The sequence below is a fragment of the Ambystoma mexicanum genome, chromosome 5q, assembly GCF_040938575.1.
Source record: "Ambystoma mexicanum isolate Mex_15411 chromosome 5q, UKY_AmexF1_1, whole genome shotgun sequence".
NCBI lineage: Eukaryota > Metazoa > Chordata > Amphibia > Caudata > Ambystomatidae > Ambystoma > Ambystoma mexicanum.
The window spans coordinates 598,665,148-598,686,303 of NC_090933.1; the positions used below are offsets into that span (position 1 = coordinate 598,665,148).

Genomic DNA, 21,156 nt, shown 5'->3' on the forward strand with positions numbered 1-21,156 from the left:
GGCTACCCTTTGGTAACATCTATTGCATGCAATCACCTCTGTATATATTGAGACTACTGACTACCATGTAAATGTATGTATATATCCTTGCTCTATGTATATATATTATGTAATATGTAACTGCCTTCTGTAACTTTCACTGTAACCTTTCCAAACATGCGCCCTGATGCCCGTGGGCAGGCTGCGCAATATAAATAAAATAAATACAAATACAAAATAGCCCCTTTCACCAAACGTAACCTTTTGTCTATATTAGGCAGGGGAACCGGTCTACCACCGCACATCAATTAAATGCCCCCAGGTCTAATCTTCCCCACTGACCTTCAATGCCACAACTATGGGGGGGAACCCATTCCAACACCTCTACAGTTTCTATTATTCACTGCTCTTGGAGTTTGCGGAGATCCACTGCAACCTCTTGACAAAAGCATATCGGAACACTCCTTACCAACACAACAAATACCATGTTGAAAACCCTTCAAGCACACCTGTTTCTATCCAAAAATGTACCCATATGAGTCTTCCTCTTTGCTTAACATTTCACCTCCCACAAACATCACAAGACCTCATACACTCAGGTCCAATATGATTCCCACATCGCTCTGCTCATACCACCACAGCAGAGACCCTCCATTCTTGGATACACCTTGGCATTGGTGACACATCAATCGCATTACAAAGTAGCTCCAAATTCCCAAAATATGTCAATGTGCGCCCCACCATATGCATTTGCTTGAACCTTTGGTTTGTAGAGTATGGTCCATATTTCTTTCACTTGCAACTCCTAAGTCTTCCAATCAACGATGGTGTAATCGGCCCCTGAGTCACTCAGCAGGTGTATGCCCTGCCCATTGACCTGCACCTCCACAGGTGGCTTTCCTTCCCCTTGGTTGCTTGTCTCTTACCTCACTGACAATAAAACTCACCCCTCCATCACCATACTCATCAATCCCCCCAATGCCTGCTGTGTGGGCCCCTGATATTTCTTTAACTTCTCGCTTTGAAAAGTTCTCACAACAACAAGCAAAATGTCCCATTTTCCCCACATCTCCCGCACTCCGCTTCGAAACCTGGACACTTTCCATAATTGGCAAAGTCAAAGGTGCTCTCCGCACATGAAACACCTGCTCACAGTCCTTGCCACACTGCCTAGCATCTTGCTTCCCATGAAATGGCTTTCCCTTTGAATATGGGCCCTCGCCCCACTCACAGGCCAACTCTTGTCACTTTTGTCTGGTCCCTCGACTGTCACACACTCCCTTTCCAAACCATGGGCATCCTTTTTTTAAATAATTCTCTGACACAATATGTTATACGCTCTATCATTTTTGCAAGATATATTACCTCCTCTAAACTGGGATCCCCTTTGCCCTGCACTAGTGTATTGTACGGGTCACCAAAATGACCATGTGTTGGCCAATGCTCTTAGCTCAGTGTCAAAATCCTCAATGCTGTCACCCTCTGGCGGTTCCGCATCCCAAAATACTATCACTCCAAAACTGGACTGGACGTCTTTTGCAAAGTGTAAGTAACTTCATCAGGATGGTGTTAGAGGGATTCAGGGACTCTCCGCTCCCAGATGTTTGTGCCTCTGCATTGACGTTAGTATTATGTTCTGGTAGATTCTTGAGAATCATCCACCCCTCAAACCCCTAACAGTGCATAAGGAGCACTCTTTTCCTTTCATTTCTGTACGATGGCAATCACATAATCCTAGAAATCGACCTCCAATGTATCCCATTTGATTGATGGCTCCCCAGGTTTGGGTCAAAACTGGGGTGAAAGGCTGCTCATAATGCGTCTGTGCTGGAGATGAGCTGCTAATTGCATATAGTTATAAACTCCACTCCAATATGATCCCTTCACATTCCAACAAGGATAACCCTTTAGTTCTTCCTCCCTTTCTGCACACCTTTGGCTGATGATGTCCCTGTGGTTTCAATAAGGCGATGCAAACTGTCACTCCCCTCAGAGGGACAGCCAATCCAAATCTGTCAGGACAACCCAAATACGTGAGACAGGCGAGCTCAGAGCAGCGCAAAGCAGTTATATCAAACTGCTACTTACACACCCCTACTTCTTTCCTCTGCCTTCCTCCAACCACTCTTAACAGAATCACCCAACCATCCGGAAGCTTGCCGCTATGGCATGCCACTCCAAGGAGTTAAAACCCACAAAATGCTGAAACGTCACATATACTTGGAGTTTACAATAACACATGCTCCTTGTAAGCAGGCTACAAGTGGCTGTTTGGGCTTTGGACTCATTTTTGTGAAGACTTTCTTTCACATATAGAGGAAGTTTGAACACGTGCGAGACACAAAGTATTTCTGTGTTAGGCTCAAGCCAGCTAGTACAAGTCCCGAAAGAGGGGTTACTTTCTCAGTGTTCCTCTCTTGTATCTCAGGAGAAATCAGTGAATGGCAAGTTTACAATACTGTGTCAGTTAACACTAATATGGCTAAACTGTTTCTGATCATACCACAACATACTTCATTGGCAATATGCTGCTTTGCATGTAGGTATAACTAGTATCCAATTTGTTGGCTGCTTGGGCAATGCCCCCAGGTATTTGGGACATGTGGTTTGTGGACTACAGTCAATGTGTTTGCCTAGATGCATCTTGGTACAAGAGAGTGGAGCAGCTCGGTATGAAGTTGGTTTCAGTTAATTATGGAAAATAAGAGAATATTTAGGTTCCTCCTAATAATAAGAAGGTTGTGCTCATTCCTCTAATTAGAAGGAAAGCAATTCCATTTCTTGGAGGCTAAAACAGAAAAACATGTACAGCCTATACTTGAGGAATACCACAGAGGTTTATTTGAGAGTGAAGTATCTAGCTGGTCTATATATGCTATTTTCACATTCCAAAGGGGGAAGAAACAAAGGGACAGCAATGGAAGAAGACATCTGAAACTATCTGAAAATAAATACGATTTTACAACCACCAACACCTGGGGAGTCAGGTATGTATCAGTGTCCATTATAATACCCAGGTTGCTTACTGTTACTAGTGTAGAGCAGTCAGGCAGGGTCTGAACAGTATATGGAATTCCAAGGAACAGATGCTCTGATAACAGTCATTCCCCTCTTGTTGATTTGTTGTCGAGAACAGGCACTCCCATCAACTTGCTTAAAGTAAGATCTCACTGTTTGGATATTTTGTACACATATCTTCTGTATGTTCAGTGTAGTTTAAGAACAAGAACCCACTCAGTTGGATATGTTTGACCAGAGACAGGATGTAGAGATTAAACAGGAGTGGTGACATGGCAGAACACTGCAGCACTCAACTGCCTAATGGTTTAAGAGATAAACAAATGGATTTCATCTACTTTCCTCTACCCACAATATGGTATATAATCTAGATACAACTCTGCTCAACCCCAGTGACTGTAGGCGATTGATGAGTTGTGGATGGTTGACTGTCAAAAGCCTCTTACAAGTCGATGATGACACTGGCACCTCCCCTATCCAACTACTTCCGAAACCGATACAAAATAACTGTTGTGGCCAACTGTGCTTCTGCCTGGTAAATAGCCTCCCTGAACATTATCAAATCCGTCATGCTTAACCAGACATTGGACATCACAAGTAGTTTTAACTTGAGGACTTCGAATTGAGAGAAAACCTTGCTGCTGCCTGGCAGTTTTGGAGTCTTTCAGACTAATATAATTTCCCTGACTAGTATATGTTGGCACTGATAAGGTCAGAGGTCCAAACAGACATTAGTGCAATATTAAGCCATCCACCTAGTGGCAGTGATCTCTGTGACGAACCGCAGGAATTCATAACTCTCCCCAAGACGGAGCGCCCCCATGAGGCTAGGGTGGTAAGCCCGATACGCAACACCCTCCTTAGAGGTCGAGGCAAGAGGAGAATTGCCTAGCATTTCAGTGCTGGTCTGCCCCAGAGCAGGACAAAGACTGATATGTTTTGGATATTTCTCCTCTGTGAAAGATAGTGAGCTAAAGACTCTGGGTAAGCCTCTCGTAACCAGGACTAATGTCTAGTAGAGTGACTCCCAGGAACCCCTTTGTTATTTGCTTATTCGAATATCAGGACATTTTATCAAATACTGTTTGGGAGACATGAATTTTTAATACAGCTCATAATGCTTTTGATACCTTTTTAAACTTTCAAGATGTTTAAAATGTTCAATTCAGAACCAATGCCTTCACTTTTTTTGTAAAATCTTCTTTCAATTTCCAAAATTCTAACGTCAAGTCCGGTAACCAATTGATTCTTTAAAAAAACAAACAAGGTTCATTTCACCCAAGCAAATACACCATTATTTCCAGGTTCCTTTCTCATTTCCTAACCCGAAAGAGCGAGCAGTGTGGAGTCTTCTATGCCTTTAGTAAAAGCAATCCTCTTCTCCTACAAACTTCAGACCTTAATGAGAGCAAACCCAATTCCAGTTGAATGTGCTCGATAGGTACCGAGCAAGGAAGGCCTAGACGAGTTTGCCAAAATCTCCCTTCAAGCTTGCTAACCCACTGCATGTCCGCCATGAAAATCGCCTCGAGACCATATAATACTGCTGGGCAGAAACTTTGTTTGTAAAGCTTCAATATTCCAGCATAGCTATACCCAGCAGTATTTAATGCAAATCTATGAGGCTTTGTGTTTTTTTCCTCTCCCTCATTGCCTCATATTTGCCCATTCCCATTTCTTGTCCCAAGTATTTTTAAGTTAGGACTTTTTCCCATCAATCCCCCCGTTAATCTTAAAGTTGGAATCGTTCCACACTAGCCGTACCTCATGAGCTTGGTCTTCTCATAGTTCATAATCAGACCATTCTTTTCTAGGTAAGACACAAAGACAATAGCTGCCCTATATAGACCTACAAAAGTGTGATTGAATATTATAGTATCGTCTGCGTAGGACAGCCAGTTAACATGGGTATTCTCAATCTTCGGAGAGTATCGATGGATTCCAGACAAAATCCCTTGTAAATCAGATAAGAAACGCCACTGGTAGATCTACAAATAACACATTTAACTGGCGCATATCTCATGAGGATGCTTTTCTCACCAGTATCTCAAACAATAATAGGTTATGGGTCGTTGACGAACCGGCCCTAAAGCCAGTTTGGAAGGCACCTAAGATGTTCTGTGCCATCACCCATTCTTGCAATGATTTTAATAATAATGTTGTAAAAATCTTTCCAGTGACATCTAACATTGATAACAAATGATAGTTGGCAGGATTAGTGTGCCAGCTCTTTTTATACTGGAATTAATATTGAACGACAGCAGGATTTTGGGATCTGCCCAGATGAAAAAGCCTTCCCGAACAATAGTTTAAGTAGAGCTACCCACTGTACAGAATTTTCCTTTAAAGATACATTCTGTTCCTACTGCTGCTCTTTTGCGCACACAAGCCCAATGTGATCGTATCAGTTATTTTTTTTCTCAAAAGAATCCATAAGAATTAACAGTCTATCCTGACCAGCAGCTCTTGCTCCGCTAACTCATTGCAAAAGGTGCCGTCATCCACTGTGGGGAAAGATGTTAGTCTGTTACAGTTTGAGCCAGTGACTAATGAAGGGGTTTTGGTTTCTTTATTCAAATTTAAGTCAGCATCTCCAGCGGACCCTACTCCTCTTCATGTCATTTAGGCTAGGCTCTTCCCACGGATGGCATTTCTCTGTTCAAGGCCGCACTTCATCATTCTTTTACTACTGGTACAATCCCTATCCCTTTAAAACATGCTGTTGTCTCTCCGCTTTTGAAGAAGACTCATTTGAATCCTGCTCTGGCAATTGATTATCGGCCTATCTCTCTTTTACCAGTCCTTATGAAGCTGATGGAAACTATTGTTACTCCACAATTTTCAAATTTTCTGGAATCTCAGCATCTTCTTCATCCATTTCAATCTGGATTTAACCCACTAATGGGCACTGAATCAGTAATGATGATTTCTATTCTTGACGATAATGCTCTGTTTCAGGACCAAGGTTGCTGTTTTGATTCTCCTTGATCTCTCGGCAGCCTTTGATACTATTGACCATGGGACCCTATTGCACTGGTTGGAAAGGGCCAATATCTCTGGCTGTCCGCTGAAGTCCGCCGATGTGGTTTTACTCCTTTCTTTCTGGCTGCTTTCAGACAGTGTCCCTTCCTTCTTTTAAATCTCATTGCGTTGCATTTGGAAATCGCTGCACGTATATTAAGACAAAACCTCTCGGTTTATCCAAAATGGGGCATGCCTTAAAGAACTAATTTCACTAAATGTCTCGTTAGATGATATCCAGGCAATTTTTTTCAGAGCCTGTTTAACAAGTATTTTACAGGCATCTTGTTTTAGGGTAGAGAGGAAGTCACAGATGCCTTGATTCAGGAGGACTCCTATATTCTCATACAGTGAGTTCCTTCTGGGCAATATCACCAATCTATAAAATTTGACAATCCTCCAGTCCAAATGGACTGGTAAAGACTGAAGGCCAAGCTCGTAACGTAAGAGTCCATTTCTGCATCCATGCTTAGGCATTTAAAACCTGCATCTGTAATTAGAATTCTATGTTTAAGCAGGTGCCCATTCAAAATATGAATGGAGACTGCTAGGGGCTGTAATGGACTCCAACTCATTGCTTGTTGGTATCCTACAATGCGTCAACTCATGTTGTTAATATCTCCCGTGGCAGTTTGCTTAAACCTCAAAACTGAGTTTTTAATGCAACATTTTCAAATTGCTTTGTGTTTAGAAAGAGGAAACCTTCAATGACTCTAAGGCCACATGTTTAACTCCATTGATTTAAGGTGTTACCAAATGTCATAAACTATCAATTGGGATAGTGTTGCTTTCGGGATAGCCAAGATGTTAACACTGGATTAGTGTGGGGGACGGTTATGGCAGAGGTTTGGGGTGAGTTGGCAATTCAGGAAGAAGGCTGTAGAAGTCATTTGGTGAGAGACCATGCAGAGGAGTTTGAAGTAGAAAAGGGAGAAGAAATATAAGGAGATGGTAGAAGGACAAAGGCATCAGGGGTGCAAAGAGGAGGAAGACAGGAGTTGGGAGGGGGAGGAAGACATTGAGCGGTGAAAGGAGTGGGAAGATGCACGTGGTGGGGCGTTGAGGAGGATCAGGACCACAACAGGAGTAGAGAAGCTGTGAAATGGGAAATAGTCAGGAGCCCATGAAAGGGAGGGGACAAGGCCTTCTTAAGCTCATCTGTCGAAACTGGGGCAGGCAAGCCTAGCTGGCTTTCTTTAAAGTGGTCGGGCAGCTTCTTCTAAACCTACTGCTCCTGGCAGCAGAGAACAGCAACGACTACAGGTCCTGCAAGGAGACTAGTTTGTCTTATGCCACTAACAAGGACAAACCAGAGTTGTTTCAAGACAGAGAACCTAGAGAAGAAGTTATGGGAAGGTACCTGGAAATCTTGTGAACTTCATTAGGAAACCCTTGAATTGCTGGAACTTTTGACAAGACCCTGTCCTCACACTTTTGTTTAGTTTGACACAGAAAGGAGTTGGTTTAAATTAAATAGATTTTTCAAAAAGACGTTTTGCTGCCTTCATGGCCCCCACTCAGCTATGACACATTTAAAATTTAAGAATGAGCAGGCTCTGGGAACAGCCTTCCATCTTGTTATGAAGCAGCAGAAATTTTGTTTTTGAAATAAAGTGGAAAATCACCAAAGGAATTATGCAGCCGAACATAAAAAGCCCATCTTTTCCACTGCAAAAAGATGAAAAACAAATCCTCAGTGCAAGAAAATAAGACTGCCATCTGCTTATATTGTAAACTTACTTGGATGAACAACCATCAAACATTCCTGTATTTATAAAGTAGGGGCAAACAATTGTGGTTTTCACGCCCTTCTTTCCTAGATCCAGCATTTCCAGGCCGACAGACTCCGCAAAACCAATGGCAGCAAATTTACTTGCACAGTAATCTGAAAACAAGACAAAGATATTAATGGTTTTGGTAGTGCATACCATTTTAATGCACGATACACTGTTTCTTCAACTGGTGACAATCAAAACTTTCCATCTCTTCCTCTGTATACTCATCCAAAAAGCTAATAACAAGACAACAGCGTAGTACCCTAGATAGGTCCTTCCTTCATAGTATATGACACAGTTCGTACTAATGGCTCCGACGATCATCTGAGAATGTCAGAATGCCCTGGCTAAACAAGAAGCCCTTGCTTTAAATTAGTTTGTACTAGGTCCTAGTAAATAGGAGAATAATTTATTAAACCCTTGGGCCTGCAGATTTCCCACCAGTTGTGAAATATGCAGAATGACTTTCAGACAAATACAGCCTAGATGTAAGTAGGGTTTCAAGCAAACAAGTTGGAATGGGACAATTAAATGTGTGTTTCCTTGGTTCTTTTAAAAGCCTTCTGAGTCAAATAAATCTATTACTTCGGTGTAATTGCAAGTGACTGGGTAGATGCAACTACGTTGTGGAAGTATGAATTGTTGGACCCGAGCATGGCGCAGCTATGCAGAAAGAAGTGCTGGAATGTGGGATTCAGAGAAGTTAGGGAGTACTATTAAGTAAAAGTGGTCATCATCAATGGGGTAGCCAACGGTACAGATGTTTTGTTCTGCTGTGAACAATGTCTGAATATTTTCTCCACGGTATGGGGGTGGGTGGGGCCTTGGAATTCCTGCGCTTGCAATTTAAAAAAAGATGCAGTCATCTGTGTGAAGCAGTGCCATCACTCACAACGATTCAAGAGGCAGATGTACACTGGCTCAAAATTAATCAGAAATTATAACTATGCTTAGCTCTGCGTAGCACAAAAAGTACTTGTTTTAATAAGCTGGCTAAAACAATCAAAAAGGTATTTTATTGATGTGATTTGGTCAGCCAAAGGTTTTCTCATCAAGTATAGTGGGTGTCGAAAGGGTTTTGTAACATTTGTATCTCAAAAGAATCGTGAAATCTCCATGTAAATAGGAAAAAATACTAGCATTACAATATCTAGTCAAATTAAGACCTTGGCTGACAAGAGCACCAGATACTTAGTAAGGGAAAGCTGTAAATCTAGTGTCTAAAGAAAGCCTAGTGCTGAACTTCTCTCAAATATATTGCGAACCGGCAACCTGACTAACTTCAAATCTAAAAAGAAAACTCTATTAGAGCACTGTGCATCTCCAAAAGGCCATATCAGGTCAGCAACTCAGTAAATGCTCCCAGAGCACCATTCAGATACGCCGAATAGATCAGGCAGCACAAATCAACAATGCTATGCAATTGTGCCATTAAAACTCACAGCTTCTCCCCAGCCTTACTCCCAGAGTTCCCTTTCCCCAAGAGGTCGGGAAATAGTTTCTTGGCATCAGGCAGACACCTTACCTTTCTTCCTTCTTTTTCTCTGCAAATTGGTCTTTCTATTGGTTGGTCTGCTGTTTTCCTGATATAGCATAACAACTTGCTCCTTGTGGTGGTTGATTTCAGCGAGTGACTCATATTCCCCAGTCCGGGGAATGAGGGCCCTGGGTGGACCTTGTCACAAATCCTACGGCAGTGGTTTACGACCAGGGAAGCTTGGCAGGCTGAGAGTGTAGCCAACTAATCAGACTTCTTCCACTCTTGGAGTCCTTGCACCAAGGCCCCACAAGCTGCTCTGCTCTTTGGTTCAGACATCTTTCCCAGACTTATCCCTTTTCTTAATCCGGATTCCATCTTAGTGTTCATTTCTCCTGATTGAACCCAGCTTCTACACTCCTCTAGCTCTCGTCTTAACTCCCACACCAAATCCCCCACCCGTTCTCCTGCTCTTCACTCTTCCACTTCCTTCATCTACTCCTGTACACATTAATTGTTCCTTTTCTTCAGCTCTATCTCCCTTCGTAACCACTTCTCATGGTGGTATTCTCCTCTGCACTCTTCACTTTCTTATTTGCCTTCATTCGCTTTTTTGACACTATCCTTTTCCCAGTTCAAAACCTCTAAATATCCACTATTCTACTCCGCTTCTTCATCCCTTGGGAAACGTTCTCTACAATCACTATTTCACTTATCTTTCCTTATCCTCCTCACCCATCTGGGCATTACCAGAGTTGTTGCAACAAATGACAGTGTAGAGGGGCACTCGAGGTGTAAAAAGTTGTTCTATACTCTCACATGGATTAATCCAATTTATAATATTTCTTATGGTATTTAAGTGCAACAGATGCTGATCTTGAGCTACAAGATCTGTTTATACAATAGAAAAGAGGTGAGCTCCCCTGAATCAGTGGAACTATAGCCCTGTGCACACTACTGTAGCAAGATCAATGCTAAATTAATTCAAATGTAAGACATACACAATATTTAATAGTGTCAACATTGTTCAAGTAAGTATAAATCAATCACATTAATTGTGGTAATGACAGGGTTCAAACAGTCAACTCACATTCTTTGGTGTGATATATACGACAAAATAATAGTGTTTTACAATTTTACAAAAGATAACATGGGTTTTTCAACAAATCAAATTCAATGCATGACTGTTGCTCTTCACAGAATACATTTAAGTTCAATATGAACAAAAAAAGTTGTATATCGTATCTCTGTACACGACGCGTTTCAGGTTGATTTGCCCTTCATCAAGTGTGGACAATACAAAAAAATTCACAAAATTCCTAAAAATGTAATGAAAAGTATAATATTAGTCTTTTGGGGCTATGTTTTGTAAATTATTCTTTTTTAGATTTTTTAGATATTTTAGCTCTGTTTGCATATCAAAACCTACTGACCTTAATGTGCTAGCGATATATTCAGGCTAGTATTCTACTCAGCTGCTCCACCCCTTGGGAATCCTTCTCTACAATCACTATTTCACTGATCTTTCCTTTATCCTCCTCACCCCTCTGGGCATTACCAGATTTGTCACTGCACCTATCCAACTCACAACTGGCTCTTGCACCTCCTTCCACCTTCTGGGAACGACCCCCAACATCAATGCGCTTCTCCAATTCACAATTATCAGTTATACCCCCACCCCTCTGGGTAGCACCCTCACTCTCCTTTAATATCTTTGGCAACCACACTCTCAGTCCTTATTAGTTTGAGCTCTCTTAGATACTCAGCTTGGTCCCCTGGATCTCTCCTACAGCTCTCAGGGTCCAATGGGGTCCAGTTTTCTGAACCCAATGCCCAGTCTTCTGGGCTTTGCTGCTTCTCCAGTTCCTCCTGCTCGTTCCTCCAGCCTTCTCCAAAACAGCTCCTCTCTCCAGCTCCTACTCCAAATGCTTTAACGCCAGACTGACCTTGTGGACCCTAATGAGGGTTCAGCCCAGTCTCCCAGTTGCTCGCTGGTGAAAGAGGATTGAGGTGTGTTAGCTGGGATGTGGATTCGCAGTCTGGCTCTACCGTCTGAGATGGCTTGCAGCCCTGATGTGGGACTAGGGATTGGCTTGTCCCTCCCGTTGGGCTGCCCTCTCTCTGCCTGCTACACCATGACCTTGACACCCAGCTTCTGCTAGTGGAAAGTGGACTCAGGTTAGTCTTCTCTGGCAGCTGTTGTAGGGACTGGATGGTGGGCTGCACCCCTGAAGATGGCCCACATTCCCAATGTAGGACATGGGTCTGTCAAGTTCGCACCCTGGGCAGTCATCTCCGGTTGTCACACCCTAACCCTGTACCCAGGGTGGATTCGCTGAACCTATCTATTATAAATGATATGAGATTGAAGGCTTTGTATAATACATGGCTGGTTAACTGTTGAGATCTTGATCCCAATTCGGGGAAACTTCTTTCTTTCTGTAGATTTAGAAGGGATTCCTGTAATTGCACGAAGGGCGCAAAGCCTGCAGCTGTTGCCGGTTCTCTAGGACCAAGATTCCCAAGTTCCCTTGAAGGGGCCAGAAGCTAAAGAGTCTGCAGTTTGAGTGGAAGCTAAAGAACTGTGCTCTGGGTTTAGGGATGACCCTATTTCCCTTTTGCCATATGGTCTCCGCTAGCCAGGAGTAGGTGCTGTCCCTCATCTGACTGTCCCCTGCCCTGTGATGGGGACCAGTGGGGTTGACCAAGGGATCCCACCATAGCAAACCCGGGCCCATCATCCTCTAGCTTGGGAAGGAACCTGACCCCTTTGGCGACCCCACCAGATGTCCTCAGAGGATTACAGGTGACTATCACAGTGTGTAATTTCTATGCATGAAAGCCTGGGTGAACGAGTCATGGGAAGTTGTTAGTGCATTTGGAGTTGCAGAACAATATTTCTTATATTGGTTTCAAATGTTCTGTGCCGTTCACATTTTAAACTGCAGACAAGCCAGCTAGCTTCTGGTGCTAGATATGAGCTATGCCTATTGGTGATAGTGATGAGTCTTGCGTAGGCCTCACAAAACCCCTACTAAAGTATCCTGCCAGGTGGCCAGGGGAAGCAGCTGCATCCTGATCCTAACCCTGATCCTAACCCTGGGGGTGGTATAAATCAGGAGGATCACCTGGGAGGAGAAGGGCCCTAAGGGAGTAAGGGGGCTCCATTAGGAAAAACGCGGTATAAGTCTTCCTCAGAGGGAGAGATTGTCATGATACCAGAATATTTAATGACTTGTTGTCAGAGTGAGGCTTCCCTTCCCAAACCTATCCATTTTGGTGGTTGTGAAAACTGTTATGATCAACATAGGAAACAGAACATTAATGCTCTGGCTTCTGATGAATATGGATCTCCCTTAAGTCTGGCCCAACCGTTGATCGCTCTAACAACGTTTCCTAAAAGTGTATTTAATAATAAGAGTGAAGTAAATAAAACTGAAGGCTACATTGAGAATATAGAAATTTATCAGAACATTGCGGACTTCAAGTCCCACAATGCCCTAAGAACTGGGACAAGGAAGAGGAGCTCAGAGGCACGAAACTGCTGTGTTCAGTTAATGATCCTAATGACCCACACCTGAGCGGGACATTTAGGTATTTAAGGCCCCCTTGTAACGCTCACCTGATTCCCACGGAGGCGCAGGTCTGGCTTCGAGTACTGATGCTTCTTCAATGGTGAAGCACAGGACTCTGAAGATGGATAGGAAGGGCCCTCTACTCTGGCTTCTCCGGCTCACAGGAATATTCCCCTGTGCGTGAAAAGGGAGTATTACCTACTGACTGAGTTATGCTCAAGCCTCCCACTCTCTTCCAACCCTCCACGATACCCTTCCACGATTCCCTGTGAAGTCTCACCTTAGGGTCAGGAAGGATGAGCTCTCCATCCTGCTTCTGATGCAGGGGCGCGTTGAAACCCAGTTACTTCACTGGATTGAGGATTGATGGGAGTTCAGGTAAGCTTGACTATTCAGGTAAGGCTCTGTAAAAGTTCTGTTGCAAGTTTCAAAAGTCCAAGCTTAATAATAATGTTCATTGTCTTTTTGCAGCAAGCGCTAATGCTTATGTCTTTTTTCCCCTTAGGGGCCGGGGTTCGGAATGCCGGAGATATGGCGCCGACCCGAAGTGAAACTGCAGTTCCAGTTCCAGTAAATGGCAGGTTAGTTCTGGATGAGCGCTCGGGAACTGTCTTTGCATACGCTAATTCAATGTCTTTGTCTTTTTTCCCCATAGGGGCCGGGGTCCGGAAAATGCCTGGAAGCGGCAAGACCCGAAATGAAATGGGAATGACCCAACAGGTAAGTCTTATTCCCTTCCTTCTCTCACCTCTTATTCTTGTCTTTTTCTCCAGGCTCTGGGAAGTGGCTGTGGATCCGGATGATCGCTGATGAAGATGGAGGAACCCAGGGAAGGTGAGTGAAATGCAGCGCTGCAGCGATCGTAACGAAATGCTTTTAAAAATAATGTCTTCCCTTTCAGGATCGTCGGTGTGATGTCTCTGTGGTGCAGATTTAGCTGGTAATGTCTCTTCTCTCCCTTTGCAGGTGACCCAGGATGCTGACAGGCGTGGCTGAAGTCCAGATGCAGGAGCTGACACGGTGAGCGTCCAGCTGCGAGGAGCAGAACAACGCGAAGCGTGAGTTGCTGATCGGGTGTGGTTTAAATAGCTTTGGAAGAAGTCCCAAGTGTGTATCCTCCCTCCGATCAGGTATTTATCCTTCCCCGACCACTCTCGGGTGGAAAGTAGTCCCACAGGTAAAGTAGTTCCATTCAGGCCTCAAGAGGGCCTGGATGTGGCAGCATGGTCTGCATCAGGTAAGTGCACATTAAAACACTTGAACACATGTCTAGCTTTATGAGCCTGGCGCCTAAGCCGCCAGGACAGAGGTCCAACATGAGCCTGGCGCCTAAGGCGCCAGGACTGCGTCCAAAGGGCCCCAGTTTGGGCCCGCTGGCACTCCCCTGGGGGAAATGATGCCTGCCTCTGGGGTTGCTGGGTCGGACCTGGCTCCTTGGAGGTAGGCATCATGACACCCCTCAGGTGCAGGTCATTAAAACAAGGAGGTGGAGTGGTTTCAGAGATTGCAAGCCACAGTTTCAGCAGAAGAAGAAAGTAAACAGAGCCGCTGGAGCCGCCGCCATCTTTGAAGCAGATGCCAGTCCTGAGGGGGTCTCCAAGATTGATGGCATTAAATGCAGAAGTCGCACAGTGGGAATCAGTGTTCTAGCAGGCTTTCCCCTTGTAGTGATAGACTCTCCTAATTGCTGTGTCCCGATGGCTAGCAAGTACCGGAGTGCATTAGGAGCAAGAAAAGCTCCTTTCCCGATTGATGCAGGCCGTCGGAAACAGCCCGAAGCAGTCTGCCATGCAGGAGGCAGCAGAAAAGGGAGAACAAACAGTGGAAGAGGATCGGGCGGACGTGTTTGCAAAAACCGGTGAGTTTACCATTGTAGGGTAATTCCAGCAAGCTCCGTAATCGACCGCTGGTGATCACTTTGAATACCAAACTAATATAAAGAAGTCATATTGGCGTAATAAGAACTTTATAACCTTTCTGTGCTTCTCTTTTTATAATCCTTGCACCCAAAACCAACATTATTACCAAGACTGAGAGGGGGCAATATTGAAGCAAGCGAACTATAACTACCATTGCCGAAGTAAAGAGGGGGCAATACTTCAAAAGGCATATAATCCACATTGGCAAATTAATGAGAGAACATTACTGCCTAAAGATTGTAAACATTATTGCCAGAGTGCGGAAGAGGCAACAGCTAAGAAAGACATCAACAAGCATTCGCCAAGCTAAAGAGGGGCGAATTTGATAAAGAAACATCAGTAATTATTTGAAGTGAAAGTAGGAACACAAGAGTGGCAGGAGAGCAGCCCTCAGAAGTAGAAAGGATCAAGGAGGAGAGGAGCATAACCTGCATTGCATGTGGCAAATACAACAGTGGAACAAACGGCACCAATGTGTATCATGTCTTCCCATAAGACGTTGTGAATTTCGATGTAGAAAGTCAAAGACTTTTCCGAAAGGTTTGACGTAAACCTTACCACAGAGTCCTTGTAGTAGTGTTACAAGCTTTTGTCCTGGCAGGCGAGTATACCAGGAAAGGGATATTTTAGTGGTAGTCCTGGCAGATTAGTGGACAGGGAAGAAATCATTGAAGTACTGCATTGTGGTTGAAGATTGTGGAGAAGAAGAAGTGGCAAGACTACTAAAGTGTTTTATACATTGTGGTGGAATAATCCTGACAAAACATTGTTGTTGATAGAGAACTGTAAAAGTATTTTTGTTTTCTTAAGAAGTTGTGTTGAACTTTTGTCTATACGTGGAGAGATCAGGACTTTTCGTCTGTTTGAACTTTTGTTAAAGTCCAAGTGTAAGACTTTTGGAATAAGAAGAACTTTATGATCAGAACTTGGATACAAAAAGGAACTTTGTTCTTTGAACCTTTGATTAAAAATCCTGCTTTGAATCCGGGGCAGGGGAATCGGACCCAGGTTACAAGGATACACAGTTATTAGGTTTATGTTGAATATAGCTGTTATTTCTGTTACAATTGAATTGCCATATAATACCTTTATGAGTTCGATGTATGCATAAGTGTGAGGTACACATTCCTTTTGTTGGAGTGTTTTCCTTCAGTTTGATAGGCATGGAAATCCGCTTTAAGTTAGGGATAGTGAGGGGTTTGTCAGACCATTAGGAGTTAATAAAATAACTACTTGTGATAAACCTTTACCGTCTCACATTTTTGAACCCTCACATGATGCTTGGGTAGAATGTCAACAGCATAGGAGTGGTAAAACAGAAGGTGGGGTGGTCCCATATGATTTTCCAGCAGTGGAAGAAGCCCAAGAAGACTACTGGCAAAATGGGGATTCTAGAGATAAAGGTTGCAAAACTTGATTGTAGTTAGCAAGGAGCCACACTTGAGAAATCTAGATAGGGTGATCGGGGGAATATAGACTAGTGGAGGACACGGTCAGATTCCTGCAACCTTAAAGGTGTGAGAGAAAAGGATCAATTAGATGCTTAACTGTGGTTCTCCAGCATTGTTAACTTGCACATGCTTTCAACATTGCCTTACAGAATGTATTACATACGATAATCAAATGGGAAACCCCTTTCTTAGAGAGTGACTGAATTTTTGTTCAATGTCCAAAGACCATAAAAATTTGATCAGATGAGCAAAACAGGGTTGTCCTTTCCAAGCAGTAAAAGGGTCCAACTTGCATCTGCCGTATGCAGTGACCACTACACCACTCGTATGGTGGGCCGTGTGACCAATTGGATAAAGCAAAGTTGGATGGGACTTTCTGCAGAAATTGAGGCTGATGTGTGAAAACGTCTGCCTAAAGAATTTATCTTTAGCGTCTTTGGAAGACTGTGCCTGAAGCTCCCCAACCCGCTGGGCTGCGGTGATGGCAGTGATTAAGGCTGTCTTCCAAGATACCCACTTAATATCGGCCCTCAATAGATCTGTCATCAATTACTTTCTAACTGATTAGAGAAGAAAGCAGCGACAGTTAAGGCGGCTGTATGGTATGATAGCTGACAAATTAACCGAGGGACCTATGAGCAAATCATAAAAAGAGCCATTTGGCAAGGTGAACAATTTGCTTAACAGCACAGCAGAAACAGCGAGGTCATGGAGGTTAAAGATGCAGATCACAATTGTGGCAGCATGGCACAAACAGGTTTATTAGTTTCAAAAAAGGTAGCAGGTCCTCCTCTCCAGAAAGAACATGGCATGATAACCTGTTCTGAGATGAGAGTTTGCAGCACACGCTTTTTGCTCACTGTACCTTTAACAGATGGGAAATATACATTTGCATATCAGTCTTTGTCCCACCCACATGGGCAGGCCAGCACCGAAAGGATTATTAGTTTGCCCAGGATATTGAAGTCTATGGAGCTCTGTCTAGCCCCTCATGTACTGAAGCACTGACCCCAAATGCACATGTGCCTGTAGCAAAGCCATTTAATTTACCTAAATTAAAAATCCTGGGGGTGGTCTTAGAACAGACACTTTCCATGAGGTCTCATGTGTCCAGCGTGGCCTCGGTTTACTATGTTAAATTGCTATCACACCTTAGACCCCTCACAAGACAGGCTAACTCGGAAACCATTGCCAGAGCCATAATTGGGGCAAAGATCGACTACTGTAGTAGTCACTTGGTCAGTCTTTGTAAGAGGGACATAAACAGACTCCAGATTGTCCCACGGGGCAGTTAGAGTCGTGGTTGGTTTGTCCCGCTGTAATCATGTGTCAGAGGCCAGGAACTCTGCATTGGCTCCCGGTGGAGGCACGGGCCAAGTTCAGGTTATTGGTTATAACCTTTAAATGTAGGCTTGGCCTTATGCCTTCTTATCTGCAGGCTCATATAATTGAGAAAGTCAATGGAAGGGCACTCAGGTCCTGTGGCCAGAACTACCTGTTCCTTCCTCATAGTAGAACAAATAAAGCTGAGAATGGAGCATTCTTTTTGGCTGCACCCAAACTCTGGAATCAGCTACCTGCAGTCCTAAGAAGCCAGCGTTCCTTGACGGTCTTCAAGAAAGATTTAAAAACCCTGCTATTCTCCTAATTTCAGGCACTGACTTCTTCTCCTCCTGCCACTGTTTCTTAGGCTCATAGCGACTCTAGTATCTTTGTTTTGTGTACGTTTGTTACCTTGGCCGTGCCCTAATGCCTACGGGTTCAAGGTGCGCACTATAAATAACTTAAAGTAAAGGTCCAGACAGTAGGTGCCAGGGACTTAGGACCATGAACCTTAACTTGTGAACAGATGTTGGTATACTTAAAGTGTGATCGAGGTGCCTGCAGTTCAAGTGTGTGGGAAGCCATGGAGATTACAGGAAGGAAGTATGATAAGCAGGGAACCACCAGATTTCAGACACTGAGCCCATGAGCACCAGCAAGCATGAAGCAAGCATCTCACAGATAGCGGGAGAATGAGACTCCTTAGAGAAAGACTGAGTACAAGAGGCAGAGCACGACAACTAGATGTTGGGACTGGGTATTGCCACCAGTGGGTTCTGAACAGACAGAAAAATGCAAGTGAGAAGACAGAGTGGAAGAAGAGGGCAAGTGGAACTAACAATGGGGAGACGTTCATGAACACCTGCCCTTGTTAAGGAGTACAGAGAAGAAGATGTGATGGATCCTACAAATCCCTCACTAAACCCTTGCCTAAAGTCTCCTCCCAGGTGGCCAGGGAAAGGCAGACTCTTTCTGATCCAGACCTTGGGGGTGGTGTTCTGCGGGAGGGTCACCTTGGAGGAGAGAAGGCCCAGGGGAGTGAGAGGAATCCGTGGGATGAGACACAATATTTGTCTTCGTCTAGGGAGGATGGCCTCGCAATGCCAAAGTATGTAATGGCTTGTTGTAATAACCATCTTGCTGTTCCATAAAATACACATACAAATAGCTGTGTACTCAATCATACACTCCTAGGCCTTGGGAGAAATTAAAACCCTTCTAGAATTTGAGAGATCTATAAAACGGAGAAACTCCCTAATATTCACAAGTGCAGTGAAAGCAAATTTGAGAACAACACCAGCGTAAAAGAATTGCCTTTCCCTTCAAAAACCAGACAAATTACCAATTCTTATTAAGTTCCTTCAAAGAATGTTATAAGGAACAAATTGGGGTTCAGAAGTATAACAGAAATAAGAAAACATGATTTTTCTGTTAGGGACTTCAAGTCCCAGAATTCCCTAAATGCGGGTATGAGGAAGAGGGCTGAAGAGGTGCAATGCTGTAGGAGTGGTCAATTAATTAATGTAGATGACCCACACCAAAGGGAAGCAGAGAGGCTTAAAAAGCGCCATCAGGTGCAGGCCATAGAGAAGGAGTTGGCTCTGCTGGTGAAGAGCAGAGGAAGTCAGACGCGGAAGACATGTAATTCAAGTTGGCAGCCCAGACAGAAGCTGGAGGAAAGAGGACGCCGGGACGACTGCATAGCAGCTATCTGCTGCTACTCCTGAGAGGGTCTGAACCATGAAGTGCAGAGGTTGTGCAGTGGAAAGCGTGCAGTAGGAAGACTTTCACCCTTGTGACCCGTTCTGCAGAGTCAGCGCAGCAGGAAGCGTGCAGGAGGCTGTTTTGGGTGGCTGGCAGACACCTGTGTTCCTCAAGGCTGTCTCTGGTGGCTGGCGCACACCAGAGGTCCTCCGGAGCAAGAAGAGCTCCAATTGGAACTGCCGTGAATGAATGCAGACTTACCAAAGAGGTTTGAGTCATGAAGAGACAAGCAGCAGAAGTCCTGTGAGACTGGTGATTTCACAGATTGTCAGTGGCCCCGCAGTGCTCTGTCCCCGCACACAAGTTGGAGCAGGCGTGCGAGTGAGAGACACTCGCGTAGAAGCAGAGAGTGCAAAGCAGTGCTCGCGTGTGAATGAAAGTAATCCACGCGTTTGTTTTGAATACCGAACAGTTGTAAAACAGCAGAGGCAGCACTTGCGTAAGAGAGAAAGTGGTTCCCAGGTTATTGTTGAATATCTAAATAGGGAAAAGCAGCGAAGACCTAATATACCAAAGTTAAATGACTGATCTTGAAAGTGGGAGTTTGTGGCAAACCCAACCAACTGTGAGGGCGACTTTATTAAGAGTTGATGTCAAAAGGCATTCCCCAAGCCAAAAGAAGCTGAAAAAAAGGTAAACACAATCTAGCCAATATTGTAAACAGAAGAAGGGGCCTAATGCAAGGTACATAAACTCAGGAACTAAGTGCCCATATAATATGCAACATCTGGTACAAGTTGGGAAGCCAAACACTTGTCAAAACCAGGGGAGAAGTAGGAAGATACCCTATTCCTGTCAGTCTTTGGTTACTTGTGAAGTGGGGAAACAAGGAGTGGCAAAAAGGCTGCCCTTCTGGGAAAGGATACCCAAAAGGAGAGGAGCATAATTTACAGAAATGTATTAAAGAGCATCAATGTGAATCTTGTCTTCGCTGAAAAGTTGTTGAACGACTTGAAGCTGTCATTTGGTGAATGCTGTGAAGCTGTGGTAACCGCTTGTCAGTTGACATTGACCACAAAAAGCACTTGATGTGAAACGCTACTCGAGTAGGGGAGTAGACCGGAATGGCAAACCTTGGAGATTGTAGGTCGGGCAAGAAGCAGACCAGGTGGAAATTGGAGATGTGCTACAAGATGGGTCTGACAGAGACATTGGGCCTCATTACGAGGTTGCCACCAACCCTGTAACACCAAATCCGGAGCCGGACTTACTGGTACCACTGGGACATTACAAGTCTCGGCAGAGAGGGATGTCAGGCGCTGGAGTTTGTAAATCCCCATTCCCATGGAGTCACATAGGACTCCAGGAGAGTGGGGGAGACAGAAGCACCAGCGCTATTGCCAACGATGCCGGTGCCTCCGTGACGAATCTGCCTACCGGAGCCGCTGCGCCCACCAGGGTCAGACCTGTCGGTTGCAGCGGCCCCGGCAGGCAGATCGGTAGTGTGCCAGTCCGGGAACAAGGGTATCGGCACCCTTGTTTCCGGACCGGGCCAGTTGTAATGAGGCCCATTGTATGTTGTTACTAGTAGTGGAGGAAGAGCCAAGACAGTCTGTTGTAGAGAAGTTATATTTCCTGGAGTTGTTTAAGTGGCAAATCATCCTGACCAATACAAACATTGTTGCTATTAAGGAACTAAGAACCTATTCCAAGAAGAAGAAGAAGAATCTTATCTCTGTGTTGGAACTTTCTGTTGACAAGTTGAAGTTACATCAGACTATATTGGAACTTTTGTTGCGACCAAGGATTTCCTTGCGTTCTTTTCTTGAACTGTGAAGCAGAATCACGTTTGAACCTGGGGAAGGGGAGTCCCAGAGGTTCTGAAGAGTGACTCTGGTTAGTTTATGAACTCAA

At 44.2% G+C, this 21,156-nt stretch overlaps 1 protein-coding gene across 2 annotated transcripts in view; it reads right to left on the minus strand.

Moving 5' to 3' along the window:
• The window catches only part of SDR16C5 (short chain dehydrogenase/reductase family 16C member 5), a 326,953-nt gene that overhangs the window by 47,125 nt on the left and 258,672 nt on the right, over positions 1–21,156 (minus strand). For both annotated transcript variants that reach the window (XM_069621073.1, XM_069621074.1), the window contains exon 5: positions 7,759–7,903. In XM_069621073.1, coding sequence (XP_069477174.1) covers positions 7,759–7,903 — 145 coding nt within the window. The remainder of the gene's footprint in view (positions 1–7,758; positions 7,904–21,156) is intronic.